At 39.4% G+C, this 12,193-nt stretch overlaps 2 protein-coding genes across 3 annotated transcripts in view; one reads left to right on the forward strand and one right to left on the reverse strand.

Moving 5' to 3' along the window:
• FucT6 (alpha-(1,6)-fucosyltransferase 8) overlaps positions 1–622 on the reverse strand; it is a 122,614-nt gene extending 121,992 nt beyond the window's left edge. The window contains exon 1 of one of the 2 annotated variants that reach the window (XM_083111638.1): positions 562–622. The gene's annotated coding sequence lies outside the window, so the exon portion shown is untranslated. Of the gene's footprint in view, positions 1–416 lie in introns of both variants that reach the window. The other variant, XM_083111637.1, reaches the window with a different exon arrangement.
• Positions 623–2,565: 1,943 nt separating this feature from the next.
• On the forward strand, positions 2,566–3,090 carry LOC145978779 (uncharacterized). The gene has a single exon (XM_083111595.1). It carries the CDS (start codon positions 2,566–2,568, stop codon positions 3,088–3,090), a length of 525 nt encoding a protein of 174 aa, XP_082967721.1.
• Positions 3,091–12,193: the final 9,103 nt, after the last annotated feature.

The raw sequence follows: 12,193 nt of genomic DNA on the forward strand, positions 1-12,193 counted from the left end.
GAATATATGGCAGGGGAAATACTTCACCACTAAACACGCAGTAAACAATCACTACATCAATGACGTATGAGTGTGAAGACGAATGTTGGTAGTGCATATGTACAATGATTAGCTACGAAATAAACAATTGGAGTTTGGTCCTTTTATTTAGTGCATTTTTTGTACTGCGTGATAATATAACATATTTAATTTAATTTCGTTTTAAGTTGCTTTCCCATTACATAATGCAGACGAGCCTTGTACTTGGCACTCGGTGAAAAATGCATACCAAATATTTGTAACGTAAGTTCCCTGTTCTTTGTAGTAAACTTCAATGCAACAGAATCACATAGTATAATTGTATACACAATTATTATTATTCTAAAAGAAAATACACCATAAAATAAGGAATTCAAAACTTTCTGCTATCAACTTACCCCAACTTCAACTTTCAGATTCCTATTAAAAATTTCACTCTGCTATATTCTCTACGCAGCTTTGCGCTTTCCCTGTATAAACACATTTCTAACGTACATAATCTAAGTTCAATGGATAACAATTCCTGCACATTTTGTAACTTACTTCAGTCACTACAATTATTCAGCAAGCACAGTTCACCACAACATCACAATGTCATCCACCATGTTTGTTCAATGTTGCCATTCCATTTCGTTTTTGGCCCTCTCCGTATTATTCCTCCTTCTCCAGCCAGTTTGCATTTGCCGGGTGCTACTTGCATTTAACACATACACGTCTATCACGTGCAGTGACGGATTAAGGTGGGTGCTATTGATGCTGCAGCACTAGGCCCATTCCTGAAATAGGCCCAGATGAACAGTTTTCTTTTGCTATATCATGGCTATATTAACCTGAAAATAAATCTTAGAATGAAATTTGGAGCCCCAATTTCGGACGCCTAGACACAGCGTTACTTATTATACAGTTACTATTATTCTTTGCGCTCTGACGTAACTATAACGTCGTTGTGTTTATTTTTCACCGAAGATTTCAAGTTGAACAGTTTACTTAGTAATTTAGCTGCGTTTTTTGCAATACCTTAGCGATTGTTGCCACTTTATTATCGTTCGGTAAGTGCGACGTAGTAAATTTTTCACCTTGAAAGTTAGTTGTACAGAAAAAATCGACGCTATTTCATTGTTAGGTTTTGACGTGACCTCACATTGCGATATTGTTCGTACTGTTTCGCGCACGCTTACTATGGTGTCTCAACTAAGTGGGTGGGATAAAGCGAAAAAGAAAAGGAAACAAGCAGCAGAACAAGGAATGCTTTTGGCGAAAATTCCAAAATTGAGTTCATACTTCGGAGTACGAACATCTTCGTCTCAATCGTCTGCGTCAGATGCGATTGCGAGTTCGAGTGCTCCTGAAGGCCAGGCCAAGCAATATGAACTTGTCGAGGCAAGAGAGAATAAAGAGCGGGAAAGTTAAGGGGAGAGAGAAGAGGTGAAAGGAGACGATATCGCTGAAGCACTAGCGCCGACGCTGGAGGATTTCACCAATGATTTGGGACAGTGGGGTGAAATCAACGATGACACTCGAGAATATTGAGCCAAGAAAGATCGAAATGACTGCCAACACATTGAATCGAAGTTTGAAGAAAGTGCCAGGCGAGTCGTTCCAACGTCGATGCACAAAGACTTTCTTCGTCCGTACGCATCCTCTCAATGGCGAAAAATCCTATAGACAATGGTTGTGCTACTCGCCTTTGAAAGGGAAGATGTTCTGCTGAACGGTTGAACGGTTCCTGACATTCATGCCTATGATGAGACACACAGTGGAGCAGATGGCTACTATACTTCTGAATTTTCTGAAGGAAGAAAGCTTAGATATTACGAACTGCAGAGGCCAGTCGTATGATAATACGTCAAACATGTCAGGACGGTACAATGGTGTACAGGAAATTTTGTGAAGCGAGAATGTAAATACGCCGCTTTTATTCCATGCTTTAACCACAGCCTAAACCTGGTAGGAGATCCGGCTGTTGAAAGCTGCAGTGGCTGTACCCGGTATTTTAATTTTGTCAATGGACTGTATGTTTCCTGTCTGGCTCAACATATCCCTAGCAGCAAGTAAAGGATCGCTGCAGGCTGACGCTCAAGGGTTTGCCTGGAACACGATGGCGTGAACGGGCAGATGCTGTCAAAGCGCTGGTAGAAGGGTGGAGGAGCATTCAGGAAGTCCTGGATGAGCTTTCGGCAGATAAGGAGCAGAAGGCAGATACGAGAAACCAAAGCGAGGGAGTTTCACGCAGGATGAACGAACTTGAGACGGCAGTTATGGCGACTGCCTGGAACGATATCCTTGACCGTCTCAACAGTACGAGCATTAGCCTCCAAGATCCTACAGTCAGCCTGAATACACCAACTGGCTTGATGGCATCACTGGTCGACACGGTTCAGTTTGCACGGGATAAATTTGACGTGTATGATCAGTTGGCGACTGAAAATGTTCAACACGGCGAATGCAAAGATGAGCAGCGTCGAGGCCGTAAGCGAAAGTGAAGGAGCTGCAAACGAACAAGATCTCAGCCAAAGGGAAACGTTGAAAACACAGACGTATCTGGTCATGATCGACAGTATGTTAGCTGAACTGGAAAAGCGGATGAAGGCATATGACGATATTTGTAAAACATTCGGATTTCTCTTGGAGCTAACGTCATTGAGCATTGAGCAGATCGAGGACAAAGCAAATAATCTGGTTTCCTCGTATCTAGATGACTTGGAAGACACACTGGCGGCTGAGCTGGTACAGTTTGCTGCATTTATGAGCACTCAGAAACCGGTGACTGTGAATGAATCAGCAGAGCTTACAATGTACAGGTTTCTGTCATCGTTGAATCTTTCTCAGACATTTCCAAACGTGGAGATTGCGTTGCGCATCTATTTGTGCATGATGGTGTCCAATGCCTCCGGCGAACGGAGCTTCTCAATGTTGGGAATAGTCAAAGGAGAGCTGCGGTCTTCAAACGGGCAGGAAAGGCTAAGAATGCTGGCGCTTATGAGCATTGAGCATGAGCTTCTGCGCAGCCTTGACTTCACTGACACGATCGAAGAATTCGCGCTTGCCAAGGCTCGAAAAACAGCAATATAAGCAGCACTAGCGCACCTCTCATAATCATTTCATGGTACATTATCATAATCACAAAAATAATATTAAAAAAAACAACATAAGAAACAAGAAAACATTAAAATAGAAAAACAAAAAATACATATGTTAATCATAGTATGTAAGTGCATCAGGCCCAATTTGCACTGCAGAATCAGCCCAATTTCGGCTTAAGACGGTCCTCACGTGTATTATGTGGCGTTCAAGTTCAATGGCTCTGTAAACAGGTGTCACCGTCGAATGCTTGAAGTTCAACCAGTAAAAGGCAAGCATATGTAACGTGCCACATCGCTATGACTTGAAATCAATCAGTCACTTTGGTCTTCGCTTTGGTGTAAAAAAAAATCCGGTTTCGGCCGAATTTTTTACACTGTTGTGCACAGCAGAAAACGGAAGAGCAAAGAACACCATGCAAATAAACATGGACGGTTATACAGCAGGAACTTCGAGATACTTACGAAGACCCCGCCAAGGTCCCGGGTTCGAATCTCGGGCTGCGCATGGGTGTTTGTGAGTTTTGATTCATCAATTTCATCATATCATCACTCATACCCATCTTCGCAATTAGCCAAAAGTGGCAGACAAGCTAAGTAAAATAAACCAAATCAATAAACGAAAACCCTGCACGCTGGTGCCGAGCTACTACGACATGAATAGTTCGTATTTCGTATGAATGTGCACCGGAAGTCAGCTTCACTAAATTTAGCGTAGAGGAATCTTTGATTGATTGATTTGGATTATTTTACTTCTCTTTTCTACCACTTTTGGCTAATCGCTAAGATAGAATGAGTGATGATATGATGAAATTGATGAAGGAACTCACAAAGAACATCCATGCGGCCGGGATTCGAACACTTGACCCCTGTGCAGAGGAATCTTATCGCCGTTATTAAACACTATTATACGTACTCTTGAAGAAAATTAAGTACGTATTTTCAAGCCAATGAAAATACGACAGGGTGCTTTATTTCCTATGTCATTGGACTATTCCACCTTGTTCTCTTGCAAACAAATTTCTTGTTATTACCTATACTTTATTCGTTAGCTGTGTTGCCTCTCATTTGGGGGTGTAAAAAATCAGCCTCCCATATTATATATATTATATATTACTTCACAGGTAATATAATTGTGAAGGCATGGGAAATATTCCATTTTAGAACAGCACACACGAATTTCTTATTATTTAATTCACTTACTTACTTACTTACTTCCTCTAATCCCTTTCTGCCATCATAGCGTAGGGTTGGTTGCCTCGATCCATCTCCTCCATTCCTGTCTGTTTCCCATCATTCTCTTCATCATACTTATTGTCTTATTCCTTTCTCTTCCAATCTTTTCCATTCTGTCTTCAAACATTATCCTTGGTCTTCCTTTACCTCTCCTACCTTGCACCTTTACTTCTAGAATTTGCTTTACCTTTTTGTCTTCATTCATTCTGAATACATGTCCCCACCACTTTAGCTGTCTTTTTTCAATTGTTTTCTCTAGCGACTCCTGTTCCACCTCTCTTCTTATTCTTTCATTCCTCACTTTATCTCTCCTAGTCTTATTAACAGCTCTTCTCAGGTATTTCATTTCACTAGCCTGAATTTTACTCAGATGTTTATCTTGAAGTGGTAAACTTTCCATTCCATATGTTAATGTAGGGACCAATACTGATTTGTATAGCTGCATTTTTGTCTTTACTGCCACTTCTTTCTTTCCCATTATTGTTTTACTGAACTGATAATATACTGTATTTGCTTTTCTTTTCCTATTTAGGATTTCTTCATCACACCTACCATCACTTGTTATGATGGTTCCTAAATATTCATATTCATCAACTTCTTCCAAGTTCTCGTTTCCATATCTAATTGCTATTTCATGATCTTTTTCTCCTTTTGCCACCTGCATAACTTTACTTTTCTTGATATTAATTTTCATCCCTTTTCTCGCAAGTTCTTCTCCCCATTCTATTACGCTCCTCTGTAGATTCTCTTCACTACTAGCAATTAAGACTATATCATCAGCATATAGCAGTACTTGCAGTTGTACTACTCTCATATTCCAATATCCTATTTGTACTCTTGGGGTTCTTCTTTTGCAAATTTTAGTTATTTCATCCATTACATTAATGAAAAGTAAAGGACTGAGACTATCTCCCTGTTTAATTCCTTTTCATATTTGAAATTCCTTAGACTCGTTTCCTTCTATTCTTACTATTCCTTTTACATCCTTATATACACTTCTTATTGCTTTAATAAGTTCCTTAGGTACTTCCTTACTTTCTAATGCCTCCCACAGATATTTTCTAGGTACAGAGTCAAATGCCGCTTTCAAATCTAGAAATGCTAGGTATATTCTTTTATTTTTGTCCAGCATTTTCCCCATCATTGTTCTTAATATAAAAATGTGATCTTGAGTCTGTCTCCCAGGTCTAAATCCAGCTTGTTCCTCTTTAAGTTTTCCCTCTATGATTTTTCTCAGCCTCCTTTCCAATATATTCGTATACATCTTATATACCACTGATGATAGACATATTGCTCTATAATTATCACATTCCTTATTACTCCCTTTCTTGTGTACTGGCACAATTATGTTCCTTTTCCACTCTTCTGGTATAGTCTTAGTTCTCCATACTTCCCTTAATATATTCAGTAGTATTTCAGCCATTCTTGGTCCTCCATATTTTATAAGTTCTGGTGCTATTCCATCCCATCCTGCTGCTTTCCCAATTCGTATCCGTTTAATTACTTCTCTCACTTCATTCTCTGTTATCATCATATCTTCTTCTACATGCTCCTCCTCTTCTCTGTTTCTTATTCTCTCATCCTCCTCCTGTTCCTGTTCCTGCTCCTCATCTTGTTCTTGCTCATTTGTCCTATCCTTGAACTTTTCTTCATAGTATTTTCTCCATTCCTCCATCACATTCTCCCTTCCTATGACTAATACATTTTCCTTATTTCTTATAGCTCTTGCTGCTTTTCCCCATTTTCCTTTCAGACTTTTGACCATATTCCAGAACTGCTTTCTATGCTCTACAAAACTTTCTTCAATATCATTTCCAAACTTCTCCCATGATTTTCGCTTTGCCTCCTCTACAGCCAATTTACTCTCATTTCTTTTTTGCACATATATTAACCTATGTTCCTCTGATCTTAATTCTAGGTAATTCTTCCATGCTTTCTTTTTCTCTTTCACTTTCCTCTTTACTTCATCCGTCCACCAATTAGTTCTTTTCCTTTTTGTATTCACCCTAACTTTGCCACATACTTCAATTGCTGCATACAGTATCACTTCCTTAAATTTTTCCCACATACTGTCAATTTCCATTTCTCTTATTTCCAATTCATTCAACCTTTCTTCTACTAATTCCTTATACTGTTTTCTCTTCTCTTCCTTAGCCAGCTGCTTTACTTGTATCTTTTCAAACTTCCTATCTCTTTCTCTATTATTCCTCTTAAATCTTGTTATAGCTATTAGCAGTCTGTGGTCAGTACTTAATTCAGCACCTCGAATTACCTTTACATCCATAAAGGCATATCGAAGTGCTCTTGCGTAAATTATGTAGTCTATTATACTCTTTGCCTCCCTTCCCTCAGCTTCATAAGTGATTTTATGAATTTTCTTATGCTGGAAAAAGGAGTTTCCTTGTAGCAATTGGTTCTCTACACAGAATTCTATTAATCTTTGTCCATTTTCATTTGTCATACTTTCCCCTCCATATGGTCCCATACAACCATGTGACCTTATCCTATTGTTTCCAGTTCTACCATTAAGATCTCCCATCAATATTACCTTCCTATTCTCTTCATTCTCTTTATTCACTACTCTTTGTAATTGAGTATAGAAAACTTCTTTCTCCAATATGTCCTGATCATTTGTCGGGGCATAAACTTGTATTATTGTTATTCTTTCTTCCATTTCCAGTCTAACTACTATTATCCTTGAATTCACTGGTTCCCATGATTCCACCCTTTCTTCCATTTGCTCATTAACTATTATTCCAACTCCCTCCTTAGCTCTTCTTCCTCTACCTACTCCAACATATCTCAGCACATATCCTCTTTCAAGGCACATTATACCACTGCCTTTCTTCCTTACTTCACTTAGTCCTAGTACTGCTAGTTTATACTTTTCCATTTCTCCTACAATCTCCACTTCTTTTCCATTAATTGTTTTAATATTCCAAGTTCCAATTCGGATATTCCATTTCCTTGCTTGTCGTCTTCTACTAAATCCATCCTTTCCGAGGCTACCTTTATTTCTCTGAATCCGCTAGTTTTAGTCTGGTGTGGGGGATTAGCCCAACGACCAGGCTGATTTTTATTTTCAGGGTTTTCTCCCATATCCTTTGGTGTTCCCACACCCCTGCAAGGCAGCAGTTGGTTTTGGATATTTGACGGAGATATCCAATCCGCTTCTTAGTGGCTCATATTGGCCACTAAGGTCGTAACTCTTCCGCTTCCATTGCCGTTGGGATTTTCTCTATGATCCTCTTCCGCCTCTGGAACCGTTGGTCTTCGCCCTCCGGGCTGGCTCTCTATATTTTAACCCCTAGAGAGAGGGTGGCCCAGTATTAAGCCCCCAGGCACTGGGCTCCCTGTTGGTCCACGGGTCCTTATTCTATATTCGGACCACCCCACCATATCTGGTGGGATCCCTCATCCGCCACCCGAGGGACGCGCCTGGTAGAGGTCAGGGTCCCCATGCCAGGTATTTAATTCACATTTTCCACAAATAATTTTTATTTCTTTGTTTTTCTTTAGAATGTATGATTATTTTAAGAAGGGCCAGATAATAATTCCGAAACATATAAAGCTCTGAACCTTGTTCTGGGCAAATTTTGAATTTAATAGAACGGAAAATCAGGAGTTCGAAATGTGAAAATTTGTGGACAAAGATACGTCTATTCATTTTAATGCAGGTTCCGATTTAAAGGGTGTGAGAAGGATTCCCACCCCCTCTATCTTGAGCCATCCTAACCAGGAATAATCATCTCCCAGCTACTGGAAATAGAAACCATATTATTGAATATATCATATTTATAGGAGTTCCACTTCAGTTTAGTTCATTTTAATTTTAAAGTCCCACGCATACATATAAAAAATATCTTTAACAAATTCATGGCAAAGCATTTCTTTGTAATATAATTAATTATCTGTACCTAATGACCAGAGTTAGGATTTTTAGGGGAAAAATTAATTGGGAAAAAGGAAGGGAAAAGGTGCTAAAATAAGACCCAAAAAGGGGCAAAAAAAGGTGCTGATTGGGGCAAAAAAAAAGGTGCTGATAATTATACTACTTATTAAAACTTTCCCTACTATTTTATTAGTGTAAGCTATTCACTCGAAGCTGTGTACACATTACACACACAGGTTGTGTTACAGTTATTCACCAGAGTCTGGGAAAAACACAAAGTTGTTGTACCTTACAACATTAAGCATTTCGAAATTTTTGAAAGTGAGTTTGTTTCTTTTCGGAGATAAAATATCTTTATGTAAGCTGAAGCTTCTCTCTAGATCCACAGAAACAAGTGGGGCAAACTTAGTATTCACTCGGAATGGCAACACTGTGGAAGTGTCAAATTCCACAACATCCGGATTCTTGTCAAGACTAGCCTCAAGTTTGTCTCTGGCAAAACCATCTAACTGCCCCCTCACAGTAGTAAAGATATCCCATTGTTTTTCCTTTTCGACGCCTTGTTCTTCTAAGCTTTTGATGGCTGTCGACAGGTACTTGTAGGAATGTACACAAAATAGTTATTTTTGCAAATCATCTATCTTGTCTGGGAGGAGAAGTTGCTGTGTCTTGGAAATTGCACCTGCGTCGGTTGAATCCAGGGAAAGCACAAACTCCTTAATTTTTTCAAAATTTTCACACAGAAATGCAGCACACTCAATCCATGATCCCCAGGGAGTAATGATGGGGAAATGTGGCAGGGGCAGGCAGGTAGTTTCTCTGTAGGCAAGATTTGATTTGATTTGATTTGATTTAGTTTATTTTACTTCGCGTTTTGTGCCTCTTGGCTAATTTGCGAAGATGGGGATGAGTGATGAAAATGATGAAATTGATGAATGGACATTCACAAACAACCAAACCCGACCGGGATTCGAACCCGGGACCCTTGACGTATGTAGGCAAGAATGCGACTAGGGGCCTTTAGGAGTATTTTCTTCAGATCAGATGTGAACTCATTTACAATGTTGTATTCGTTCCTAATAGATTCAGAAACCCTGTGAAGGGCATGAGCCAAACAGGTTACATGCTTTAACTTAGGGAACAATGGCTTCAATTGGTTAACTGCCGAAAGCATGTAGGGAGCCTGGTCAGTAACTACAACAACAACTTTTTCGAACTGAATTCCACCGGGCTACAGTTTTTGACAGAAATCCATAAATGACTGCATCACTGTACTGGCATTGGTTTTCTGCAACTCATACTGTTTAGTAACATGGGCTTAACTTCCTCACCTGTCAGAGGAAAAACCAAAATGTTCAAAACATATCTTTGCATTGAGTCTGTCGTCTCATCCAGAATGACACCTATATCGCAATCAGACCTTTCACCTTAATTTTACGAACAGTTTCTTCATACACAGGTTCAATATAGTTTTTCCTTAACGTACTCTCATTGGCCACTGACAACCGTGTGTACTTTTCAAGGAACCCTTTCAAGGCCAGATGGTTCACCTTGTTGAGTGGAATCCCCGCCTGTATAAAAGATGCACACAAGTCAACATTAAATTCCTTTAAATTTTGGTTTTTGGAAGAACAATGCTCAAATGCATTGCGTAAGAGAGGCTGCCGAGATTTACTTCCTTGCAGATTCTTGTTCTTTTGATGCTTAGAGCTGGAAATATGTTGCTGGATGCGATCTCTCTGGTGTTTTTCATGTAATGTGATTCCCGTATCACAAACCGTGCATCGAATAACAGTTCCATCACTTTCTATGAACTCCTGCTTAAATTCTTGAGCCAGACTGATAAATCGGGATCTGGGCACTTTCGGCATGGTAAAGTATATGCACTAACAGGATATAACAAAATGAAAAAGAAGGTAAGGAACTTACATCCACAAACAATATCTGTCCACTGCCCACACATGAAATGTGAAACCCACCACTTCAGAAACACATTGTTGCTTCACTGCTTCCAAGACCAAACAGCGTTTCCTTCTTCTTTCTATCTTAAAAAAAAATAACGGCAATCTGGTGCATATCAGTAGCTGCCTTTGCATTGTTGATTTCAAATAGGCAACAATCAAGCATAGTTTAAATACATTCAATTTCAGTTAAAATGTGAAAACATCTTAAAAGAGAAAAGTGTCGCGAAGAAAGAAAATAAAAATTCAATGATTTGCTGAGGAAATATATTTAACAACACCAGTAAAAGGACACAAAAAGGGGAGGAAAAGCGATTAAGAACACGAAAAAGGGGGAAAATAGATAAATGTCCCAGAAAAGGGAGGGAAGGGGAAAGGTTATCAAAAAAGGGGAAAAAAGGTGCTGGAAAATTATCTCCATTCTCACGTTGAGGCAACATTTCACACACTGAGTCCTCCCAGAGAGGTCCCACTTTCACTACAAAAAAAAGGTGCGCACCTAAAAATCCTAACTCTGCTAATGACGCTCTTCAAGCACTGAAAGTACTATTATTATACATACCAAAACCGAAATCCTTCATATCTCAGAGCAAGCAAGGAAAACCATACGATCGAAAGTTTATTTCTTTTCAATTTTTGGTGGATAATATGAAGAGCCAGCCAAGGTTTCATACATGCGTGTGTTTTAGGGTGACAAGTCTCGTCCTCCGTGGCGGAGTGGTTAGCATAGCGCACTACGATGGCAGAGGTTCCGGGTTTGAATCCCGGCCTGGGCATGTGTGTTTGTGAGTTCCCTTAATCATTTCATCATATCATCACTCATCCTCATCTTCTCGATTAACCAAAAGTGGCGGAAATGCGAAGTAAAATGAACCAAATCAATTAATCAAACATTATCATCTCATTCAAAGACCTTGTGAATCCAATCCAAAATCTACCAATATCTACAATTGAATGTGAAAGCGGGTTCAATGCAATAAACCTAACCTTAACTGATTACAGAAATCATTTAGAAGTTTTAAACCTACTTTTCCTTTCATTAAATAGACCCGCAGTGCATTGTTTCCATGCAGAAAAAATTGCAAGAAATTGGATTAAGTCTAAGCATCACGGTGCCCTTAAAAAGCCAACTGGCAATCCATAGAACCTGCACTGAATCTCATTTATCTCGTGCATTCATCTGATTTTCTTACAGTTTGACTTTAGGGTTTAACTTAAAATGGCATTGGCGTTGTGTTTTTGTTTCATTCGATATCAAATTAGATTTTAAGCAATTAGTGTCTTAATTCTAAGTATACCTAACACATAGGTAAAAATAAGTTCTCCTCCCTCTGATAAAATCAGAAATCGCACTCTGGTATAATGACTAGGAAACATTTCATTTCACTTAGGAATGATATTGCGATGAGACGAGTCGAGAATTGTCACAGTCTCATATCGTCTCCTGTGTGGTGAGGTCCTTCTCGTTCTTGTTTGTGCTTATTCTTGTCTCGGTTTCGGATCAGAAGTTATTAAAACTTTTTCTAGATTCACTTCATGCTCAGATAGGCTAATCGGGACTGGATCTACAGTTTAAAGTGAAATTCAAAGCACTGTGCATGTGGGACCCCTCAATTTCAAGGCGAGATATCTCGTCCTGATTGATTGATTGATTTGCTTTATTTTACTTCGATTTTTGTGCCATTTTTGGCTAATTTTGCAAAGATGGGGATGAGTGATGACATGATGAAATTGATAAATGGACACTCACAAACATCCATGCCCAGGCCGGGATTCGAACCCGGGAACCTGGCGTCGTAGCGCAATGTGCTAACCACTCCTCCACGGGGGCGGCATATCTCGCCCTGACCGATGAAATATGTACATTGTGTCTCCACTCTCACAACGTAAAATATGTAATTAAAGCAAAAACTTTTCTTAATGACGTTTGTCTGCTTTACATCTTGTTTCGACACTGCGATCCGTCGAAATACGGAATTTTATCCTGAATAGATGAAATCGGGCAG

Source organism: Lepisma saccharinum, chromosome 25 (genome assembly GCF_977018435.1).
Source record: "Lepisma saccharinum chromosome 25, izLepSacc3.1, whole genome shotgun sequence".
Taxonomy (NCBI): domain Eukaryota; kingdom Metazoa; phylum Arthropoda; class Insecta; order Zygentoma; family Lepismatidae; genus Lepisma; species Lepisma saccharinum.

Bases quoted from the DNA above. Each gene is read 5' to 3' on its own strand.
- LOC145978779 (XM_083111595.1), top strand. From the start codon at position 2,566: ATGATCGACAGTATGTTAGCTGAACTGGAAAAGCGGATGAAGGCATAT.